We start from the raw sequence: 25,540 nt of genomic DNA, 5'->3' as shown, positions 1-25,540 counted from the left end.
TGGTGCTGGGACACTGGGAGCGTGACAAATAACATTGTTCTATCTTAAGTGCTAAAGATATTATGGACTTTATATGACTGTTCATTGTTATATTAAAATATTACTATCTATGTACTGAGTGAGCTATTTTAATATGGGAAATGTCAGTTGTACCATGTTTGAAATTGTTAATAAAACTAAGTTAAAAAAAAATAAATTATTGTATCTTCTCCTGGGACAACACTGGATATCTGACCTTGTGATACAATGTGCAGTGTCAATGTGCAGCTTGTGTAACAGTGTAAATTTGGTGTCCTCTAAATAACTGAACACACAGTCATTAATGTCAAAACCACTGGCAGCAAAAGTGAGTACACCCCATAGTGAAAATGGACAAATTGTGCCAGAAAAAGTGTCATCTTTTTCTGTGGCCAACATTTTTTTAAAGCACTGCCTTAACTCTCTTGGGTATGGAATTCACTACAGTGTCACTGGTTGCCCCACAGATGCTCAATAGGGTTTAAGTCTGGAGATGTGATTGGCAGTCCAGCAGCTTTACACTCAGTTTCTTTAGCGAGGCAGTGGTGGTCTTGGAGGTGTTTGGGGGTTGTTCTCACATTGGAATGTAAAGGAAGAGGTTCATGCTGATCTTGTCTGGCCGTAGGCTGGACACACTTGTCTTTGTGCTCCTCACCTGGTTACTGCCACACACGCTTGACACCATCTGAACCAAAAACATTTATTGTGGTCTCATCAGACCACAGGACCTGGTTCCAGTAATTCATGTCCTTAATCTGCTTGTCTGGAGCAAACTACGGCTTTCTTTTGCATCATCTTTAGAAGAGGCTTCCATCACGGACGACCGCTATCCAGACCAAGTTTATGCAGTGTGCGGCATATGGTCTTAGCACTGTCAGACCCCTTACCTCTGTAACCTCTGCAATGTGCGGTGTATGGTCTGAGCACTGACAGGCAGACCTCCCACCCTTGTAACCTCTGCAGTGTGCAGCGTATGGTCTCAGCACTGACAGGTGGACCCCCTCCACCCCTGTAAGCTCTGTAGTGTGCGGCACATGGTCTTAGCACTGACAGACCCCTCACCCCTGTAACCTCTGCAATGTGCGGCGTATGGTCTGAGCACTGACAGGCAGACCTCCTACTCTTGTAACCTCTGCAGTGTTCAGCGTATGGTCTCAGCACTGACAGGCAGACCCCCACCCCTGTAACCTCTGCAGCAATGCCGGCAGCACTCATACTTCTATTTTGAAAACACAAAATCTAGATATGGCACTGAGCTCGTGCACTCAACTTCTTTGGTCGACCCATGACAAGGCCTGTTTTGAGGAGAAGCTGTCTTATTAAAATGCTGTATTGTCTTCTAGGCCACCGTGCACCAGCTCAGTTTTAGGGTGCTGGCAATCTTCTTATAGCCTAGAATATCTTTGTTAAGAGCCACAAAACTTTTTTCAGATCCTCAGAGAATTCTTTACCATGAAAGGCCATGTTGAACTTCCAATGACCCAGGAGTGGACATTGTTGAAACTTGTGCAGCTGCAAAGAGTGACAAGAGGTTCAGGGGCCAATTTCTACCTCCAAAACAAGTGGAATTGTGCAGTATGATGACCTATTGAACGGCAAAGGTCCTATTTATTGCTCTTGCACAGGTGTCCTTTTCTGTCTGCGTCTGACAGTGCAGTGTCCAGTATGAGAGAGAGTGTGAGTGATAACCCCAAATTTACCACACCTGCTCCCCATTCACACCTGAGATCTTGTAACACTAATAAGTCACATGACACCGAGGAGGAGAACTGGCTAATTGGGTATAATTTTGCCATTTTCACTTAGGCAGGTACTCACTTTTGTTGCCAGCGGTTTAGACATTTGTGGCTGTGTTTATTATTTAGAGGACACCAAATTTACCTTGTTATACAAGCTTCACAGTGACACTGTACATTGTATTACAGGGTCAGATCTGAAGTGATGTCTCATGAAAAGATATTTTGTATATATATCTACAAAAACCTGAGGGGTGTACTAACTTTTGTGATATGCTGTATATCTGAACAATTCCAGTGTAATTAAAATGAATAATTTTTTTTAGGATTCATTGAACACCCCAAAAGTCAGACCATCTACTGAGACTAGTTTTGGAGATACAGTTTCAGGAGAGTAAAATCAGCCTCTTTACAAAAGAAATAATCATATACTAAGTCTTATAACAATCTCGGTTGAGGCAACAGCTTGAGCCAGAAGGCACCAGTGACCCCTGCAACAGGAAATCCTGCGTAATCATGCAGCCTATATAATGGATATTTGATTGAGCTGTTTATTGGGAAAGCCCACTCATCCAAATTGAGGGGATTAAAAGGTAGTCTTGAAAGATCTCTACAATATTCAGGTCAGGATCAGAGGGAAAGGAGTTAGAATATTCTCAGACAAGCTACAATAGTGTACATCAATTGCTTAGTGTATAGGACATTGTTTTCTCTTCTAACACTAATTTTACCCCATCATGAGCCTGGTAAAGAGGAACACAAAACATGATTTAAATAATTATTCCCTATGAAAACCAGAAAATGTCCTAGAAAATTACATAAATCCATATATTGGAATTACATAAAACCATATATCTCTGTATTATCAGGATTCTAACCTTACTATTATAAGGTAATACATATATATCATCTGGATTCTAATTGTTTATAAGTTGTTTATTGGTAATTGCAAACATTTCATAAATTACATACAAATTTTTGATGTTCAAAAAGATCTGATTTGCTGACAAAACATTTCCCAAATTCATAAAACAGATATGTCTTCACCTCTGTATGAATTATCAAATTACAAGATCTGTTTTCTGGTTTAAATCATTCCCACATTACAAACATGAAAATGGCTTCTCTCCTCTGTGACTCCTCTCATGCTGATAAAGACTTGATAGACATGTCAAACATTTCTCACATTCAGGACATGAATACAGCTTCTCCCCTGTGTGGCTTCTCTGATGTCTAAGAGAAAGCTCTCTCTGAGCATAAAAAGGTTTTCTCCTTTGTGTGATTTCTCACGTTAGGCATAATAGGATTTATTTGTGAAAAGTTGACCACACTCTAAGCAACAATATGGCTTTTTACATATGTGACTTTTCTGATGTCTAATATATGTGATTTACGTGTAAAACATTTCCCACATTCTGAACATAAATATGGCTACTCCCCTGAATGAATTTTCTGATGATTAACAAAATGTGATCTCTGATTGAAACATTTCCCACATTCTGAACATGAATACAGTTTCTCTCCCGTGTGAATTCTCTGATGACTAACAAGATGTGATTTCTGTTTAAAATATTTACCACATTCTGAACATGAATATGGCTTCTCCCCTGTGTGAATTCTCTTATGTGTAACAAGAATATATTTTGTGGCAAAACATTTTCCACATTCTAAACATGAATAAGGTTTCTCCTCTGTGTGGTTTCTTCGATGCATAGCAAGAGCTACTCTAGTTTTAAAACATTTTTCACATTCGGAACATGAATATGGTTTCTCACTTGTGTGAGTTTTCTGATGTCTAACAAGATCTGATTTAGTTGGAAAATATTTCCCACATTCTGAACATGCATACGGCTTCTCACCTGTGTGCATTTTCTGATGTCTAATAAGATCTGCTTTACTTGTAAAAGCTTTCCCACATTCTGGGCATGAATATGGCTTTTCCCCGGTGTGAATTCTCTGATGATTAACAAGATTTGTCCTCCGATTGAAACATTTCCCACATTCTGAACATGAATACTGTTTCTCTCCCGTGTGAATTCTCTGATGACTAACAAGATGTGATTTCTGTTTAAAATATTTACCACATTCTGAACATGAATATGGCTTCTCCCCTGTGTGAATTCTCTTATGTGTAACAAATACAGAGCTATTTCTAAAACATTTTCCACATTCTAAACATGAATAAGGTTTTTCCTCTGTGTGGGTTCTTAGATGCATAACAAGACCTAGTCTGGTCTTAAAACATTTTTCGCATTCGGAACATGAATATGGTTTCTCACTTGTGTGACGTTTCTCATGTCTAAGAAGATAGGATTTAGTTTTAAAACATTTACCACATTCTGAGCATGCATAAGGCTTCTCCAGTGTGCGAATTTCTGGGGATGAATACGGCTTTTCCTGTGTGTGAATTCTCTGATGATTAACAAGATTTGTCCTCCGATTAAAACATTTCCCACATTCTGAACATGAATACAGTTTTTCTCTCGTGTGCATGCTCTGATGACTAACAAGATGTGATTTTCGTTTAAAACATTTTCCACATTCTGAACATGAATATGGCATCTCCCCTGTGTGAATTTTCTTATGTGTTTCAAGGACAGATTTACTGGTAAAACATTTTCCACATTCTAAACATGAATATGGCTTCTCACCTGTGTGGTTTCTTAGATGGATAACAAGATCTGGTCTTACTTTAAAACATTTTTCACATTCGGGACATGAATATGGCTTCTCCCCTGTGTGTTTTCTTAGATGTACTACAAGATGTGATGGAGTTGTAAAAGATTTGTCACATTCGGAACATGAATACGGCTTCTCCCCTGTGTGTATTCTCTGATGTACAACAAGATTTCCTTTGTTGCTAAAACATTTTTTACATTCTGAACATGAAACTGGTTTATTTCCTTTTAAAGTTGCTGGATACTTCATATCCATTCTGTGAATTTTACTTTGCTTTTCAGTTTGTGATGAATCGGAAGATAAGGATATATCTGGGACAATGTCATCTACTTGATTTGTAGCCTGCGCGTCCTCAGGATTTTCTGTCTTTAAATCTGACTTCAGATGTCCCTCTGTGCTGCTATTACAGTTATCTACCAAAAATTTTATTTAATTATTTCTGAATACAAAAAAAACGTGTTGCAATTTTACCAACATCGGTATGTTACATGAAAAACAAGCCCCTGTACAACTCCAATAGAAAACTAAAAAAAAAAAAACCAAAACATTTTCTTTACAAATTTCAGAAAAAAAAATTTCAGCACTAAAAATGCAAAACCATACAGGATTGGATAACTAATCGTACTGATCTGAAGAGTCATATTTCAACTACATATTTACCATAAAAAAACAACAAATGCAATTGCAGGATTTGTTCACCACTTCGCCTTACAGTGCAATGTAAAGTAATGTAGAATAAAAGTAATATGCAATTTAATTGGAATAATTAGGGTTGAGAATCCACATTTCCCAGCTCTTTGTCTACTTGGGATAAATATGTTGCTGTAGTTCAATCATTTTTTCATATATTTATGTAATATTCCCATAGCCTGGCATAGTTGAAGAGGGTAAGAAGATATTCAGCTCTATTACCACCCTACCAAATTTACGTCCACTTACAGTGTACACCACTGGGTATAAAGAATGTGAATATATGATATTAATATTTAACTTTTATTATTACCATTGAAGAAATATAAATATTGTTAAAATGTCCATCAATTCATGGGTTGGGAGAGGACATGCCCAAGCCCTCAATGTTAATTCCCAGTCTAATATTGGGATTATATTATCCCTTATATAATGAGGAGTGAGAATATTATAATTAATAAGCAGCACTGATCATTACACAAATTCTTCTATATGTTAAATTAATAAGGGCGGGATGAAATGGACTCTGAACAAAAACATAAAATACAACATTTGTTTTTTGCTTCTATTTTTCATAAGCTAAACTCAAAGATCTAAGACTTTTTCTATGTACAATAGGCCTTTATGTAGCACCCACGGGGCAAGGGGTTAAATTACTCGTCACCGGGCATGGTGATGTCAAGGGGTGGCCCTTTCTGGCTGGTTTCGTGGCCCCGAGGTGTACAATAACTGAGGGCGTGGTTATTAGAGTTGAGTGATGTTCGAGGTTTGCCAATTTCATGTTCGAGTGATTTTGGGGGGTGCTCGAGATCGAACTCGAGCTTTTTGCTAAAAGCTCGACAGTTCGAGTTAGGTTCGAGAACGGTTTGATCACCATAAACGTGGCTTTTCACAGTAAGGCTATGTGCACATGTTGCTATCTGCATGCGTCCTGCGTCCCCAGCACAATCCCTCTCTCTTTCCTACTCACCGATCACGGGCGCCTCGCTCCACGTCTGTCACAAATCTGCGGTGTCTTTTCCTCTTTAGAAAATGGCTGCCACTTCATTAGTCAATTAGTTATTCCGTGCTTTCCCCGCCAACACAGGCGCCCATCATTGGGGACGTGTCTGGCTGCAACCAATCTGAGTGACAGCTCTCTCACTGCAACCAATCACAGCCACCGGCGAGCATATATCATGCAGTAAAATAAATAATAATAAAAAAAAAAAAAAATGTGGGTCTCCCCATATTTGATACCAGCCAGGATAAAGCCACAAGGCTGGAGGCTGGTATTGTCAGGATGGAGAGCACCACGTTATCGGGAGCCCACCACCCTAACAATATCACCCAGCAGCCACCCGGAATAGCCGCATCCATTAGATGCTACAGTCCCGGGGGACTCTACCCGGCTCATCCCAAATTGCCCTGGTGCGGTGGCAATCGAGGTAATAATGAAGTTAATCATGCCAGGCGTCTCCCCGAGATACCGTCAATGATTAAACTGAAAGTGAAAGTAAATAAACACACACAGAGAAAAATCCTTTATTTGGAATAAGAGACAAAAAACAACCCTGTTTCACCCTTTATTAATCCCAAAATACCCCTCCAGGTCCGACATAATCCACACGACACTGTCAGCTCTGCTCCCTGAAGATGCAGCAGCACCGTGGAACAGAATCGCGCTGTATCAGCTCCATGTAGCAATGAAGTGAATCGCACGGTCTGCAGAGACTTCAGCAATGCAGACTTCAAGATTACCAAATGTGCCAATCTTTATCAGTAGAGTCAGTAGCTAGTGGATAGAGCGCTCGCCTCAGAAGCATTAGGTCATGAGTTCTAATCCTGGTGCCAGTAAAGAATTTAATTTTTTTTTTAATTTTCTTATTTTTAATTTAAAATTATTAGATATTGCTAATTATAATTTAATTATGCACTGAGGGGAGGAGCCGGACATCAGCTGTGAGCCGCGGGACACACCTCTAAAATTGGAGCAGTTCACGGAATGAGGCTGCATTGCTCTCTCCTCTCTATCTTCCCTCTATCTCCTGTCTCTCTCGGTCTCTCTCTCTTGTTCTCTTTTTCCCTCTCTCTCTCAATCTCTCTCTTTTTCCCTCTCTCTCGCTCTCCCTCCTCTCTTTTTCTGTCTCTCTTGCTCTCTATCATCTCTCTTCTCTCCTCTTTCTCTCTCTCTTCTCTCTCTCTCCTCTTCTCTCCTCTCTCCTCCCTCTCTCTCTTTTCTCTCTGTCTTTTTCTCTCTTTTTCTCAGTCACTCTTTTTCTCTCTCTTTTTCTCAGTCTCTCTTTCTTTTTCCCTCTCTCTCTCTCCTCTCTCTCCCTTTTCTCTATCTTCTTTCTCTCTCTCACTTTTTATCAGACCTGGAGATGATCAGCTGATGCGGTCACCTGACGGAATCGCCTATTTGTACCCGGCTGGGAGCCAAAAATATAGGGAAGCCCGTTTTTTAAATTATTTCACGAATTTCATGAAATAATTAAAAAACAAATGATGTGGGCTTCGCCATATATTTGTATGAAATAAATCACAGAAAAAACGATCAAAGGGGAGTAACCCGAAAATATAAATCACAGAAAAAATACTCCTAAAATTGTTTTTGTTAAACTTTTATTGAATATCAATATATTGAAACATGAAGTGAGGGGGGGGGGTTCTGAACACCCTCCCCCTCACTTCATGTTTCAATATATTGATATTCAATAAAAGTTTAACGAAAACAATTTTAGGAGTATTTTTTCTGTGATTTACATATATTTGTATGCTAGCCAGGTACAGCAGGTAGATACGGCTACCCCCAGCTGCCTATTTGTACCCAGCTGGGAACAAAAAAAAAAAAAAAAAAATAGGGAAGCCCTTTTTTTTAATCATTTCATAAATTTCATGAAATAATTAAAAAAAAAAAAAAATAAAAAAAAAAAAAAAAAAAAAAAAATCGACATGAGCTTGGCCCCATATTTTGTGTCCAGCCAGGTACAACTAGGCAGCTGGGGATTGGAATCCGCAGAATAGGTTGGCCTGAGGTTTCTGGGCCCCTCTGCTGCGAATTGCAGTCCGCAGCCGCCCCAGAAAATGGCGCTTTCATAGAAGTACCATCATCTGGCGCTGTATCCAACTCTTCCAGCTGCCCTGGTGACGGAGGCTCGCTGGGTAATAATGGGTTAATACTAGCTTTGTTTTACTAGCTAGTATTAAGCCAGAGATTCTTAATGTCAGGCAAGTTTGACCCGGCCATTAAGAATCTCCAATAAAGGGTTAAAACAAAAAAAAAAAAAAAAAGACACCACACAGAGAAAAATACTTTAATAGAAATAAATACACAGACACACTTAGAGACTCCATGTTTATTACTCCCTCTTATCCCTCCACGATCCATGGTCTTCTGTCTTCTTTCTCCTTCAACCCATGCAGCTCTGCTACATCAGCAGCGCTGCATGGGAGGAAGACGCTGCTGCTCCCTGTCCAGTCTTTTCACTCCGTGAGTGAGCTGAGGCTGCTGGCTGTAAGCGGTGACGTCACCGCTGACAGGCGCGTTGCTATAGCAACGGTGATCTCCGTTATTGACCGGCTGAGGCAGCCGGTGAATAACGGAATGGGGAAGCAGAACAGGGAAGCCGACCGTGTGCCAGAGCATATCGCTGGTACACGGAGATACACAAACGATCACCGTGGTTACCGGGAGGACGCAGCGATTATCGGAAGGAAAAGCGGCGGGAGACAGAGTGCAGGACGCATCGCGGGGACCTGTAAGTGTTATGGCAATGTTTATTAACTGTATGTGTACATTTATAATTTTTTTTATGTGTTTGTGATTGTCTCCCATTGTTTTCAATGGGGTTCGAGAGGTTCATCAAACGGCTCGCCGAACCGAACCGAACTCGAGCCTCTAGAGGCTCGCTCATCTCTAGTGGTTATGGATGATGTTGGAGATTGATTTCATGACGCCACCTGCGGTATGCGGCCAAAGAATAGCTGCCGCTGCTGTCGCTGTCCTCCGGGGCGGATGGTAGTAGCAGCTAAGGTGTTTCTGCTCTCCACAGGTGGATCGGGCATCGGGGAGGATGATGAGGGTAGCAGTAATGGCGGGCGCCAAAGTGCGGGGCAGCAGCGCTGGGAATGACAGGCTGACACAGTCTCTGCGGGTTCCAGGTGTTTTACTCACAGTTTTGCCGCTAGCCCGGGAAACACTGGTCACCAGCTGTGATGGGCCCCGTCAATCCCGGATCCTTTAGCGGTCAATGCCGATGCAATGGACGTTGGGCCCTTTCTCCTGGCACTTGGTGTTGGATCCTCGTGGCCTGAAGCTCTTGGGGACCCCTGGTTCTTGAAAAGTGTGTAGTCCCTACCCGTATGCAGGTGCCATGGGTCCACTGTGGGGCCTGCCTTGGAACAGGACCCCGGATCCTATCTGGCACTGTACTCTGGGAACTGTGGGGGCCGGAGGGACGTGCTATCTCCCAATTATGCAGATTTTGGTCGACAACCTGGAGTATAACCCACCCCAGGATTCTGCACTCTGTACAGCGCCGGTCCCGAGGAAGCAATGAAGCTCTCTCCTTGGTGACCGTATTGACTCCCGCGTCCCACCAGAGGCACTAGAAAAAATGCGACTGCTCTCTTGCTCTCCTGCTGGAGAACTCCTGACTGCTGTGTTGGCTCCTCACCTCCCCAGGTGGTTGCTCCTGCCATCCCAAGTCCCGCCACTAGTGGATTAGGGATCCCAGATGTGGTGGTGTCCTAAGGTTGAGGGCAACCTGGTTGTGTGTGTATGAGTTGTGTAAGTGGAACCGGCACCGACCTCCTCTAGACCAGGTAAAGCAATGCACCTTAAGTCAAGTGCAGTACCCTGTGGCGACTGAAGCCTCAGGAGCACCAAATGTATCTCTCAAATATTGTTCAGAAATTTTTCTAAATCTGTGTGCCTTAGGCTGGCCACAATAAAATTCACTCTAAAATGTGCAGTTTTCCAGTAATTGAAGGGGATTTGAACAGGGAGGAGGGACAGAAAACCAGTCGGTGATCGCCATTTGCTTCATGCAGTGCAACCATTTGCATACAGGTGATCAATTTGGTGACGGTGGCCTGTGGTTAGTTGGTCCACTCCTTTTCAATAGCTGTGAACTTGCTGGATATTGGCAGGAAATTGTCTTTGCTGTCGTATTCGCCGATCCAGAGGTTCCTAAACATGCTCAATGGGTGACATGTCCGAAGAGTATGCCGCCATGCAAGAACTGGGAAGTTTTCAGCTTCCAGCAATTGTGCACAGATCCTTGCACCATGGGGCCGCGCATTATCATCTGCAACATGAGCTGATGGTGGTGGATAAGGCACAACAATGTCCTCAGGATCTCATCATGGTATCTCTGTGCATTCAATATGGCATCAATAATGCACCTGTGTTTGTTGTCCATAATATACGCCTGTCCATACCATATCCTTACTGCTACGATGGGCTAGTCTATTACAGCGGTGACATCCGCAAACTGCTCATCCACGCGAAACCATACACACAGTCTGCCATCTGCCCTTTACAGTGAAAACCGGGATTCACCTGTGAAGGGAAACCTCTCCAATGTGCCACACACCATCGAATGTGACCATTTGCCCACTCAAGTCAATTACGACGACGCTCTGTAGTTAAGTGGAGACCCCTGATGAGGATGACGAGCTGCAGATGAGCTTCCCTGAGACAGATTCTGACAGTCTGTGCAGAAATTCTTTGGTTATGCACCAACTGTTGCAGCCGCTGTCCGCATGGCCCATCAAACGCTCCTGGAGGTGAAGATGCTGGATGTGAAGGTCCTGAGCTGGTGTGGTAGTAGGAGGGTGACCGATACCCTACAGCCCCCTGAAGACGCCATGGTTATTTTGAGTATTTATATGTGTGAAATGTTTATATGTGTGTGCTCTTGGGTGCACTGTTTTCAGGCACCATTAGGTACCTGGGCCCTTAGCTTGTGGTTGGGATGGAGGATGGGGCTGATGGAGTTAAAGGTAAAATTGCCCAACAAGAGAACTGACCATTGAGATTGAGTCAGACAGGGACAACGGTGTGAAGAGTGAGGAAGCTGTACCTGAGGGAGGTATAGTGACAGAAGCCCGGAGCAATTTGGCCAGACCCTGAAGGTCACCCCAGGAGGTCCGGAGTAAGTGGAAAAGACGTTCTCCAGTAGCCGGGTGCAGTGAAAGGCCCAGACTGACTCTGAAGTTGTAGTACTTGGCTCTAGTGAGACTTCTGATTCCAGTAGGACTAGGCTAGGTGTGAGGTAACATAGACCTGGGCAAACGGGTCACCACAGAGACAGTGGTGAAGTAACTGCATCCGGTGGTGTATCAAATCCCTGTGGAAAGGGATGCGGTTAGATCCATGCGGGACTCTATGAATTTACTAGCTGCTAGTGGTGTTACCGGGAAAGAGAGACCATCTTATAGTAGCTGGAGAGCTGTCCAGGAGGGAGCAGTGTGCAGAAAAAAAGTGTAAAGAAACCAAACTGTAACATGCCTGTAATGTTCAAGCTATGTGCCCGCAGCAGATGTACTCCACAGAAACTGTGTTGTCTTCAGTAAAGAGATGTTAATCGTTATCTTGGACTCTGTTTCTGACTTAACCCTTAAGAAGCGGGGATGTGGTGTTCCTTGTTGCATTGTGGAGGTAGCTGGAGTGCAGCCCAGAAGAGGAGCGCTGCCTGGAAGCAGGCGCTCACCTCTGTTCACGTCTATGGCCCCCTGCCACCCCCACAAAATGGTTACATATGGTCTGTGGTTGTGAGGCCGGTTGGATAGTCTGACAAATTCTCTGATGTACCTTTGGAGACTTATGGTAGAGAAATCAACATTCAATTCACAGGCAACAGCTCTGGTGACATTCCTGCAGTCAGGATGACAACTGCACGCTCCATCAATATTTCAGCATCTGTGGCAGAGTACTTTTTAAGGTGGGCAGCCTATGGCACAACAGTGCAATAATCAGCATCTTGAAATGCCACACCTGTGAGGTGGATGGATTATCTCGGCAGAGAGGAAGTGCTCACTAAGGCTAGTTTCACACATTCGGCTTTTCGCCGGATTGGCGGATCCGGCGCACTCCAGTACAGTGTGATATAATACAATGGCAGCGTGGCAACTTCCAGGTCACATGACAGCATGTGACCGGAGCTTTTCGCGCTGCCATTATACTGTATACACTGTACTGGAGTGTGCCGGATCCGCCAATCCGGCGAAAAGTAAGATGTGTGAAACTAGCCTCACACAGATTTACACAAATTTGTGAACAATATTTGAGAGATAAAGGTCTTTTGTACATAGAAAAAGTATTAGCTCTTTCAGTTCAGCTCATGAAAAATGGGAGAAAAAAAAAACGTGTTGTGTTTATATTTTTAGTGAATCTGGAGAGATCGATTTACCAATTTCAACATAAAACTGCTGCATCCAGTGGAGAAGAGGAATATGTGATCTGCATTCAGAGGCCACTACTCACCGGAGCCGTCATCTGTCGGAGTCTCCTTCTTACACTGCTCGTCACCCCTCACATTTTTCTCCTCTTCTTCCATTATGTCTGTAGTAGGACAATGGTGCAGAACTTCATCCTGATTCACAAGCTGTGAAGGAAATGTGCTAAAAAGTGACCGGATACCTGGAGACTTCACATGGAATGAATAGATGACCAGAAAAGATCATTAAAGGGTTATTCTCCCGCAAAAAACAGTAAGTTATCTCCTGTCCACAGTAGATTGGCGGGGGTCCGACTGCGGAGACACCAGATCCGGAGATCTTGTGAATGCAGCTCTGAAGCCCATCCTGAAAAGAGTGAAGGTGCGCATGCACTTCCAATTCCCACTGACAATGAATGAAGTGGAGGTTGAGCATGCGCACTATCACTCTTTTCAGGAAGGGGCTGCAAAGACACATTCTCAGGATAAATAGAGAGACCAGTGGTCAAACCCCCAGTGATCAAGTCATTCCTTATTCCATGGACAGGGAATAACATGCTTTGGTAACATCCCTTTAATTAGCAGGACGACCGAAGCTCACAATACTGCAAAGAGCTGGTCAATTGCCATATAAATCCAACCTGTCGGTGTATTTTTCACAGCCAATAAAGTGTGATGATATCCAGACACCATGTAACGTCTGTGGTCAGCTGCCTTCTCCGCCATGTATAAGTCATATAATAATGCTGGATGGCAGAACACGACCTGCACAGCCTCCTACACATCAGATCCCTACAACCTCCTCCCCACCGACCTGATGATCCTGTGACCAGTCCTGAGCTCCGGGATGTCTCTCTGGCGTCGTCCTCTTACTGGTTCTTACTGTAGGAGACACAGAAGGAAATCAATTAATTCCTTATATACTGTATATAAGTAATTTAGTATTTGTAATTAAAATGTAATTACGTGATTGTAACAATTGTACTAAAGTTTTATCAGACGTTCTGCTCTGTTTTCACCCCTTCCTATGACAGCCGTGTCTTCTGATCACACACCGCTCCTGTCATTGATATGGAAGAGCCTGTGACCAGACACTCTGCATTCAGGACATGAGCGTAGGGGTGGTGCGCCACAATGGGGGAAGTGGAGAGGTCTCATCATTGGCCGCAGCGGTGACCACTGCTCCTGTGCTCGTGATTGATGGCAGAAGTCACCCGTCCATCTATACTGTGCAGTACAGTGACATGTAAGTGACCCAGAAGAGGCATCAACAGAGGGGATCAGTAAGGTGAATATTACTTATCTTTCTGAAAGTTTTTTCTTCAGTGGCTTGTCAATTTTTAAAGATTTCCCTTAAGCGACAAATCCCTTTAACAAATGTGTGTATTTAGCCCTATTACCTGGAGATGTGCAGGGCTGGTGCTCCTCCATCATGTCCTTGTACTGATCCTTGTGTCTTTCTAGATACTCCCACTCCTCCATGGAGAAATAGACGGTGACGTCCTGATACCTTATAAGAACCTGACACATACAATGATACAGTCATCAGCCCAATCCCTTCATAGTGTTACTGTATAATGTCCCAGCATTCCCAGCAGTGTCACCTCTCCAGTCAGCAGCTCAATCATCTTGTAGGTGAGTTCTAGGATCTTCTGGTCATTGATGTCCTCATGTATCCGGGGGTTCGATGGAGACCCCGGGATTGGGCTCAGGATTCCTCCCCATCCCTTAGGCATAGGGGCCTGACAGCGCTCACTAGATGTCTTCTTCACCACCGTGTAATCCTGAATATGGAAAGAGAATAATAAATCTCACTACAGACATTTCTATAATTCCTCCAGTTACAATGCTGCTTAAATGTTGGTGAACCCCTCAGAATTTTCCATATTTCTGCATAAATTTAACCTAGAATTACACCACATTTCCACTGAAATCCAACAAAATAAATAAAACAATCAAATAAAATACAGGAGTAAAAAATAAATAATTACTTACCGGTAAGTAGGTTTTCCAGACCCATGTCAAGAGCACCAAGGAGAAAGGATCCGCCCCAGGGAAATATAATATTATATTATAATAAATATCCCCTTTTTTCCCCCGACCCCCTGTGAATCAAACAGTGTAAACACACCACTAAAGAGGAACATAAAAAACGGAAAAATCTAAAGAAAAAAAGGGAAAATAAAGGCTGCTGTTATGGGTCTGGAAAACCCAGTTACCGGTAAGTAATTATTTATTTTCCCTTCTTCAGAACAGCGCTACGGAGGGATTACAGAGCAATTCCCTAGTGAGGGACCACCGCTTGCAAAACTTTTCTCCCAAAGGAAAGCTTATTAAAACCCTAATAAATCCAACTTGTAGTGCCTGAAAAAGGAAGGTGAAGATCATGTGACAGCCCTACAATCTTAGTCAACAAAGGCTTCTGCTCTCTCCAACCAAGATGTGGATACTGCCCTAGTAAGTTGTGCTTTCAAGCTTTTTGAAGGTGGGGGGTGGATCATGACTCCCTGCTGTGTATGCTAGTGAAATCCATGAATTAACACATCTGGCCAAAAGACCCATTCGATGCTGCCTGGTCTCTAGCGGGATCCTGAAAGAGACTAAAGAGGGATGTAGATCACCCGCAACTCTTTGTTACTTCTATGTAATGAAGAAGACTCATTCTTGGGGTTATCACAGAATGTAGGTAGTATAATATCCTGGCATCTATGAAATATTAAGACTACCTTAGAAAAAAAGGCTAGGTCAGGCCTAAATACTACACTATCCAAAAGGATTTTTGTAAAGGGTCGGTTTACTCACAAAACCTGTAGCTTACTTAGTCTTCTGGTTGATGTGAGGCCAACTAAAAGAGCAGACTTATTTGTCAGAACCCTGACAGAGCTTGAATGGGGCTCTAGACAGAGCCTTCAAAACTAGGTTAAGATCCCAAGGTTCGAGGTTGAGGTAGTAACACAGACAGATCCATGGCTTTAACAAATCTCACTACCCAATGGTGATCTGCTATTTTACAATTGCAAAGAAGCTTTAAGGCTGAAACGTGACCTTTAAGCATATTTAGCTTGAGACTTTTTTCTAGCCCCTTCTGTAGGAATTACAAAGTGACTGACCAGGGAATTGGATTATTTTCAAGAGGATTTCGCCCTAATAAAAATCTAAAACTTTAGTCTACACCCTTGGCGTAAATGATAGCAGTTATTTTCTTCCTAGAGTTCATCAGAGTGGAGGCAAGACTCTCCGAAAATGCCCTGGCCACTAAGAGCTGCGGCTCAAATGCAAGCTCATTAGATTGTGATTCAAGAATGGACCCTGGGATAGAAGGTCTGGGATCTCTGGAATGACCCACGGGTCTCCTGTCATCATCAGGTGTAGCCATGTGAACCAAGTCCTTCTGGGCCAAAAGGGAGTAATGAAAAATACTTCCATGCAGTCTGTCAGAATCTTCCTTAGAACAAATCAGAATAAAAAAAATGGTAGGGATGGAATAAACCAACCCCCTGGGCCACTCTTGGAGAAGGGTTTTGGGTTTAGGGAAAAAAAATGCTCCGATGTTTTCAACAAGTCTATTAATGGAAACCTTATCTGTGAGTAATCTCCCGGAATATTGCCGGGTTTAGAGATCATTCGTCCTGGTTTATACAGTGACGACTGAGGTAATCTGCTTCTAGATTTTCCTTAACCTTTAGATAAAAGTGCTTATCAATAAATTAAAATATAATCAAAAAGTTAATTTCAGTAATTCAATACAAAAAGGGAAACACATATATTATATAGAGTCATTACACACAGAGGGATCTATTCCTATAAATTATATAGAGTAGTTACATACAGAGGGATCTATTTCAAATGTTTATTTCTGTTAGTGTTGATGATTATGGCTTACAGCCAATGAAAACCCAAAAGTCATTATCTCAGAAAATTAGAATATTTTATTAGACCAGCTGAAAAAATTATTTTTAACTTAGACATGTTGGCGCCTACTGAAAAGTCTGTACAGTAAATGCCTCAATACTTGGTCGGGGCTCCTTTTGCATGAATTACTGCATCCATGCAGCATGGCATGGAGGCGATCAGCCTGTGGCACTGCTGAGGTGTTATGGAAGCCGAGGTTGCTTTGATAGCCACCTTCAGATCATCTACATTGTTGGCTCTGGTGTCTCTCATAGATCTCTATGGGGTTTAGGTCAGGTGAGTTTGCTGGCCAATCAAACACAGTGATACTGTGGTTAGTAAACCAGGTATTGGCACTTTTGGTAGTATGGACAGGTGCCAAGTCCTGCTGGAAAATACAATTTTCATCTCTAAAAAGCTTGTTGACAGAGGGAACCATGAAGTGCTGTAAAATTTCCTGGTAGACAGCTGCGCTGACTTTGGTCTTGATAAAACACAGTGAAGCTACACCAGCAGATGACATGGCTCCCAAACTATCACTGATTGTGGAAATTTCACACTAGACCTCAGCAGCTTGGATTGTGGCCTCTCCACTCTTCCTCCAGACTCTGGGACCGCGATTTCCAAATGAAATACAAAATTTAATTTCATCTGAAAAAAACAACACCTTGGAGAACTGAGAACAGTCCATTTATTTTTCTCCATGGCCCAGGTAAGACGCTTCAGGCATTGCCTATTGGTCATGAGTGGCTTGACACAATGAATATGACACTTGTAGCCCATGTCCATGTCTGTGTGGTGGCTCTTAAACCACTGACTCCAGCAGCAGTCCACTCCTTGTGAATCTCCCCCAAATTTTTCAATAGCCTGTTCTTAATCCTTTCAAGGCTACGGGTATCCCAGTTGCTTGTGAATCTTTTTCTACCACACTTTTTCCTTCCGCTCAACTTTCCATTAATATGCTTGGATACAACACACTGTGAACAGCAAGCTTCTTTAGCAATGACTTTTTGTGGCTTACCCTCCTTGTGGAGTCTGTCAATGACTGTCTGGACACCAGTCAAGTCAGCAATCTTCCCCATGATTGTGTAACATACTGAACCAGACTATGGGATCATTTGAAATGCTTAGGAAGACTTTGCAGGTGTTTTGTGGGAATTATTCTAATTTTCTGAGATAATGACTTTTGGGTTTTCATTGGCTGTAAGCCATAATCATCAACATTAACAGAAATAAACACTTAAAATAGATCACTCTGTAACGACTCTATATAATATATGTGTTTCACTTTTTGTATTGAATAACTGAAAGAAATTAACTATTTGATAATATTCTAATTTATTGAGAAGCACTTGTAGTTTTCCGACAGTGACTGAAAATTCCCCTTGGCTACGGTCATTATCTCCTTGCTTCCGACATGAGTTTTCTGGATCTTGTACCCAAGTTTGTTCACATCAGCTACAGCCGTACTGTTGTCCGACAATACTTTCACATGGTGACCTGATAAGCACGGCAGAGCCCCTAGAAGCGCTAGCTTTATGGCCGCCAGTTCCGTTAAGTTTGACAATGCCTCCTTCAACTTCTGCTGACATCCACCTTGAAGAAACATACCCTCTGTGTGCGCCCCCCAACTGTGTGAACTTGCATATCATGCGATGTTCGATTCCAAACTCATTAGGTGCCAGGCAGCATCAAGTTCTGTTCACACTGCGGAGTCTGACAAGTAACCTGATGTATTTTAGTTGTTCATCCAGAGCTGTGCGTCAGCTGTTTCATGTCCACTATTCCTCAGTCCTGCAGGAGTTAATTCTGCTAGGAGCTCAGGTTCCTAATTACCAATTACAGCTGTCTCCTTCCTATATAAAAGGTACTGGATCCTGGTGCTCAGTGCCGATAATAGCTCCAGATTGTGCAGCGATTCCGGTCTTATAGTGATGATCCAATCTGTTGGTGATCTGTGGTGTTTTATACTGTGTGGTGCGAAAGTTTCCCGGTTGTTAGTATTCTACCTCCATCTTACGTTATTTTCCTCTGTGCCTGTATTGTTGCAGCTTTGTGTTTGTTTGCCATGTGAACGAGTATTGGTTTTTCCCCTGTCCGTGTTTAGTTGTGGGGTTTGTGACTATGGTGGAGGAGGGGGAAGGGTGTTTTACCAGGGCATGGACCATCAAGCGTACCTGAGATAAGAGACAGCGCAGGGTCCGCAGTCTGAGGGCCAGCTTAGGTGTCCCTGTCCAGTCATCCCTTCCCTATTGCGTCTGTAGTAGTGATCTTGGGATTTCTTATCTCTCACAGAACTCCCTGGAAGAGGTTCTTCCTATGGAACCACCAACGTAGGGAATCTCAATTCAATCTTAAGATGGTGATTCTTCCTTCTAATTTCCCTTTGATCTCTTCACTTTTCATCAGCATTGCCAACTTGAGTTTCCGAAACCAGATTCTGGACCAAGTTACAGCAGGAATGTAGGATGTTAAGATTCCTAAAACTGACATTGCTATTCTTAGAATGATTACTGGGTTGATGATTATTCCAGATACTAGTTCACCCATCTTCCCTTTTTTTTTTCTTTGGAAGGAAGGATGTTTGCTCCGTAGAGTCTAGCAATATCCCCAAAAAGGTTTGCCTCTGTTCCTGCATCGTTTTTGATTAACCTCCATTTATCATCCACACTAGTGGGATTAAAATGTTTTTGATCTGACTTATCGTCCTTCCCCAATCTGATCTTGATTTCTCTACCACCAGAAAATCGTCCAAGTATGGGATAAAGAGAATGTTTGTTTCTTTTATCATACATGAGCGCACATCACCACGAATTTTGGAAATACCCTTGGAGCCATTGACAGGCCAAAAGGGTATGGCTCAGAACTGCCAGCGAGTCAAATGTCCCTGAATGACCGCCACCCTGAGACATTTATGGTGTTTCTTATATATTGGAACATGGTAATAGGCATCTCGGAGATCCATGGTTGACATACACCAATCCAAAAATGGAAAATTTACCGCCGAGCCAATTGTTTCCATTTTGAAATGCTCTGTTACTATAAAATGATTTAGATTTATAATGGTCCTGAAAGAGAAGTCCCGTTTTCTTATTAAGAAAAGAAGGCGGTAAAACCCCTTTCAAACATTATGTCCTGCATAAATTTATGTGCGAAGAGAGAAGGGATTACTTGGGAAGTCTGGCTCCCAACCACATCCTGTGTACAGGAAAGGTCCTGGGCTCTGCTCATAGATGCCACGCCGGGGCCTCCCTGGGGGATCTCAAGGCCATAATCCCCTCTGGATACTGACCGAGGTTCCCCTGGGAGACACTGAGCCATACCAGGCTGTGCTCTCCTTTCCGGATGTCACCAGGGGTGACACTGCGGCATTCCAGGAGGCCGTGCTCCCATGGCTCGCTGACACAGGTAACAAATTTCTGCCACGACAGACACTGACTAACTATAGGTCTCCCCAAAGGATTGGAAACCACTGAAGTGTATATGGAGGCTCTGCCTTTTAAAGCTGTAGGTTTCCTTGGAGCAGATCCTGTCTCTCCTTAGTTCTGTCATGGAGAAGGGAAAATATTAGATTTTGTTTTTTTAAATGAGGAAAATGATCCAAAATCACATGTATAAGTGGCAACAATAAGTGAACCTTTAGGATTAGCAGATAATTTGACGATGAAATTACAGTCTGGTGTTATTAAATCAATAGGGTGACAATTTGGATCTATCAAAGTCTGATCTTTACAACACATTTCTGGAAATGTATCAAAAAAGATTTCCGAGGCCTCAGAGGAGTTTTCTATTCTCTTCAGACTTGAAAAGGTCATAAAACTATTGTTAAAGAGTTTGGACTCCACTAATCCACAGTCAGTTATATAATAACTAGGGATGATCGAATACTCTATTATTCGCTTCGCCAAATATCTGACGAATACCTCGCAGCTATTCGAGTATTCGCGAATATTCGACCCCCAATGCAAGTCTATAGGAAACCAGAATAATTTCATGTTGGACCTGTCGGTGAGCAGTGGTGACTGAGGAAGAGGCTGAAATGGATGGGAAAAGGCTGAAACAGTATGGGCACAGCCTGTAGAAGGTGCCTCACTGCATTATTGCCCCCTCCCGATTCATCCAAGGTGACAGGACGCACACTAACACGCTGCCCGCATTCACCCTCTTCCTCTGATTTCTGTCGCATGTGCTATGACACATGCGACAGAAATTTACTCTCCGGCTCCAGCTAAGTCACCCCCTATATCCCCCTGTTGTTTTCCGGTGTTCCCCCGGTGTTTTTACCATTTTGCAGCGTTTATCCCCCGTATCCCTCTTCCTTCACAATACATGGTAGGCGCATGCGCAGAGCGCGGCTGTCAGACTCAGCTCAGCTTCCTGTGTTCAGTGTGAGCTGTGGAGCTGCGCTGGCTGCACACACACTGCTGCTGTGACCCGGGGAGGGTAGGTGCAGATTCTTTGCACCCACACTCCTTACATGGAGGGTCTGCACTCTTAGAAAATGGGGGACACGTTCCCCTCATATTCTAGAAGGTCCAGAGTCATCATCGGACTTCCAAAATGGATTACAGATTATTTTTTTTTTTTTTTACAATAAATTGGTGAAAGAGAGAATGTTTTGAGTGTTTTTTCAAATAATATTTTTTTGTCGTCTATTTTTTTCTACTTTTATTACTGACAGTTGGTGATGTCGGGTATCTGAGAGGCCATGACATCACCAACTGCTGGGCTTGATGTCAGGTGACATTACACATCTGGTATCAACCCCATTTATTACCCAGTTTGCCACCGCACCAGGGCACGGGATGAGCTGGGGCGAAGTGCCAGGATTAGCACATCTAATCGATGCGCCACTTCTGGGGCGGCTGCAGCCTGCTATTTTTAGGCTGGGAAGGGCCAATAACTATGGACCTTCCCACCCTGAGAATACCAGACCACAGCTGTCCGCTTTACCTTGGCTGCTGAACCAATTTGGGAAAACCCCACTTTTTTTTAACTAATTTATTTATAAATAATTATAAAAAAAGAGCCTGGGGGTCCTCCAAATTGGATCCCCAACCAAGGTAAAGCTGGCAGCTGTGCTCTACAGGCTGCAGCCATCTGCTTTACCCTAGCTGGCTATCAAAAATGGGGGGGACCCCACGTCGCTTTTTTTTTTTTTAATTATTTATTTTTTTGGTTAAATACAAGGCTAGGCACCCTTTAGTGCCACATGAAAGTCACTAAAGAGTTCCAGCTTAGAATATGCAGGGAGGTGGGACATTATATATGTGTTTGACATCGGTCTGCCTGTCTATCTATCCATTCTCTATCTATTGGATGGATGGATAATGGATGGATAGATAGATGATCAGTGTTGTGTTTATTTACTTTACTTACAGATTAGTGATGGCGTGTCAGACGCTGCCATTACTAATCTTGGACTTAGTGGCAGCTATGGGTTGCTATTAACTCTTTATTACCCTGATTGCCACCTCATCACGGCAATCGGGAAGAGCCGGATGACATGCCGGGACTGTCGCATCTAATGGATGCGACATTCTCGGGACAGCAGCGGGCTGATATTCTCGGCTGCAAGAGGGGGGGGCCGTAACCATGGCCCTCGCCCTCCCCAGCCGGAGAATACCGGACCGCTGCTGTGTGCTTACCTCGGCTGGGTATCATTTGGGGGAGGACCGCACGTCGTTGTTTTACACTATTTATTTATTTATTTTTAAAGTGGGGCTCCCTATCCTGAGAATACCAGCCTTCAGCCGTGTGGCTTTATCTTGGCTGGTATCAAAATTGGGGGGGACCGCACGCCGGTTTTTTAATTATTTATTTTACTGCACTAATTAGACCCGCCCACCGGCGGCTGTGATTGGTTGCAGTAAGACAGCTGTTACTCAGAGTGGGGGCGTGTCTGACTGCAACCAATCATAGGCACCGGTGGGCGGGGGAAGCAGGGAATACGAGATGAATATTGTGCTGCCGGCATTTTCAAAAGCAGGAGAAGCCACCACAGTGTGACAGCCGTGCAGCGCCGCGCCTGTGATCCGTGAGTAAGAAAGAGAGAGAGGGAGAGACCGACTGACCAAATTGGCTGCTGGCTTATATAGCCCCTATGACGCCGTGCGGACAAGCCAATCACAGTAACACCACAACAAAGATGTCTGCGGTGTTACTGTGAGGGCAAGCAACATCAGATGTGTTCATTGGCTGGAAAAAGGCACCAGAAAGTCCATAAATGAAAATATCGGAGCGAATACCATATTAGCCATCGGATACCGAATACCTCGAATACCCCATTTTCCGTCGGATACCGAATAGTGGTGAATACTTTCGCTCATCCCTAATAATAACGAAGGAACCCAAGATAACTTCAAAGCAACTATAGGCCTCTCACACATTAGATAATGATAAAGTTCATGCATCTGTGCCGCCCCGTGCTCGGCTGCAACCGAGCCGCTCGGGTCCATTCCTTCTGTGGGTGGCTCGAGGGTCTCCAGACCCGGGGGTCCTGCGTTCACTTCCCAAAAAGGGGTTGGCGGTTTGGGGACGTAGGTATACGGCCGGAGCCGTGGTTTAAGTTCGTGACGCCACCCACGGGATGTGTTGAAGGTGGACACCACCACTGCATTTTCGGGGCACCCAGGGGAGATGGTATGCAGCAAGTTGTTAACCCCTCCGTGGGCTGGGATGGTGGCCCCGGGACCCGTTGGGGGTGCTTTGGCGGTGCAGGGAGATGGGCGGCCGGAGGGCACTGGTGTACTCACTATTAGAATGAAACACTCAAGTCTCTGGTAAACCAAGGTGATGGTGGTTGGTGCCCGCAGCCGGCTACAGTCTGGTTCCCCCACCAGGTTGGTGGTCTCTGCCTTTCTCCTGCACCTGTTTAAGATGTTGGACTGCCTGCGCTTGCAATACAGGAGTCCGGTCCCCGGCTTGTGGATGTCGGAAGAGCCCGTTTGCCCGCAGACGCTGGCCCGTGGGATCTCTGAGCCCTGGCGGTGGCTGCTCATCCCCCTCGTTGGGCTGTGGTCTTCTATGAGGGACTTTCGGTGGGAAAGGACCTAAAGTCCAGACCGCAATCAGTTAATTAACTCAGTCCAGTAGTTTCTAGACCTTGTTTAAGGGTCTGAGTACCCCCTCTTGTGCTCCGGTTTCAGAGTCGGTTCCCCGGGTCGGTACCGGCGGGCCACTACCCTGTCCCGGTCCACCACGGTTCCACCAAGCCGTCTTCCCGGCTCCTGCAGACAGAGGCCTCCGTATGCCTCCTAGCCAAAGGTGCCCGGGCTCCAACCTTGGCACCTGTCAGTCTGTCACAGGCCTGTCCTACAGGCCTGACCTTCTCCACTCCACTCTCTTTGAACTAGAACTCCAACTTGACTGAATTGACTGACTGCACGGTTTTCCTGCCTCAGGCTCTCTGAACTCCTCAGTGGGCGTGTCCAACCGCCTGGCTCCGCCCCCTGGTGTGTCCATCCAGCCCTGAGAGAGGTGACTAGGGTTTTATGTGGTTGGCTGGTGTTACCTAGTGAGGGGACTGGTGTTATGTGGGGCCTTATCTGTGACTACCTGGCTGGTCCAGGGCGTCACACATCCACCATCAGATAACATTGAAAAACAACAGTGTGCATAGCAAGATTGTAAGGAGAAAGCCACTGTTCTCCAAAAAAATTGCTGCAGTTTGCTAAAGATCACCTGAACAAGCCAAAAGGATACTGGAATAATATCTTCTGGATGACTAAAGGCCCCTTTACACACTGAGACTTTCTAGCGATCCCACCAGCGATCCCAACGTGGCCGGGATCGCTACAAAGTCTCTGGTGAGCTGTCAAACAGGCAGACCTGGCCAACGACGCAACAGCGATCCGGACCTGCAGAACGACCTAGCTAGTCATTGGGGACGTTGTAAAGCAGCTTTTTGAAAGGAAAGTCGCTGTAAAGTCCCCTTTACACACTGAGACTTTCTAGCGATCATGCTGCACAGCGGGAAACAAAGGACCAAAGAATGGTCCTGAACGATTTGTAGCGATCAGCAACTTCACAGCAGGGGCCAGGTCGCTGATGTGTTTCACACACTGCAATGTCGCTGGGGAGGTCGCTATTACGTCACAAAACCGGTGACGTTACAGCGATGTCGTTTGTGATGTTGCAGTGTGTAAAGCCACCTTAAGACTAAAATAGAGATTTGTGGTTTATATGAGAAACATTATGTCTAGAGAAAGAAATTGCTGCATTAGAGGATAAAACCCTCCTCCCATCTGTGACACACGGTGGCGGTAGTATCATGGCTTTATCACTCACAGACACGTCACACTGGATCATTCTCCTCATCTAAAAAATGATGAAGTGGAATTTTTTTTGACTCATTTGTTTGATTTGAGTTTTTATCTACGTTTAGGACTCGTGTGAAGGTGTAATATAGTTTTACATCAAATTTATGCAGAAATATGGCAAATTCTGAAGGGTTCACAAACTTTCAGGCACCACTGAATATCCATCTCTTATTACCATAGATAATAATGTAATGTGACGTCACCAGAACCTCTCACCTCTCCAGTAATCCGGAAGAGGATCTCCAGGGTGAGGTTTATTAACCTCTCCACCATCTTGTCTCTGTCCTTATTCATCCTCGATGGGTCAATCAGGAAAATTATGTTATCAAGAAGATCTTCACTGAGAGGATCCTAGCTTGTTGGAATCTGAAAGGAAAGAATGAGCCGGAGTAAAATCATCCAAAATCCTACTGAAAAAATACAAATTACAAAAGGATAAGAAGGAAAGCGCACATGCGCGGGATCTGAAGGAGCTGATGGGTGATGTCGCACATGTAAATCCATGGTATCACGTCCACAGGGTCGTGATACCACAGAAACCATGTAATCGGCCAGGAGACTAGACCCTCTGCTATTTACATAAGAAATATGTAAGTAATAAAACATTTTTTTATTACCCTTCATATCACACAATATAACAACACAGGAATATGTAGGAAGGGGTTATTAGGCCACACATGCTCCTGCTTGTAGGTCAGAATACATGGGACATGATAGTTTCCCTTAAAGATGGTTGGATGTCACTGTGTGCATTCTCCGCTCGTGGCGCCATTTTTCTGAA

General features: G+C 44.0%; 1 protein-coding gene across 1 annotated transcript; it reads right to left on the bottom strand.

Annotated features, from left to right (window-relative positions):
* Window positions 1-2,699: 2,699 nt before the first annotated feature.
* On the bottom strand, window positions 2,700-25,121 carry LOC142310664 (uncharacterized). The gene is made up of 6 exons (XM_075348247.1): window positions 24,976-25,121; window positions 14,152-14,331; window positions 13,948-14,068; window positions 13,362-13,429; window positions 12,595-12,715; window positions 2,700-4,846 (listed from the first exon to the last, which is right to left on the bottom strand). The coding sequence occupies exons 1-6, from the start codon at window positions 25,051-25,053 to the stop codon at window positions 3,186-3,188; spliced, it is 2,229 nt and encodes a 742-aa protein (XP_075204362.1). The 5' UTR covers window positions 25,054-25,121; the 3' UTR covers window positions 2,700-3,185.
* Window positions 25,122-25,540: the final 419 nt, after the last annotated feature.

This window comes from Anomaloglossus baeobatrachus, chromosome 5, assembly GCF_048569485.1.
Source record: "Anomaloglossus baeobatrachus isolate aAnoBae1 chromosome 5, aAnoBae1.hap1, whole genome shotgun sequence".
Taxonomy (NCBI): Eukaryota; Metazoa; Chordata; class Amphibia; order Anura; family Aromobatidae; genus Anomaloglossus; species Anomaloglossus baeobatrachus.
Note: the sequence above shows the minus strand (reverse complement) of the source record. Positions and strands in the feature narration are given on the sequence as shown.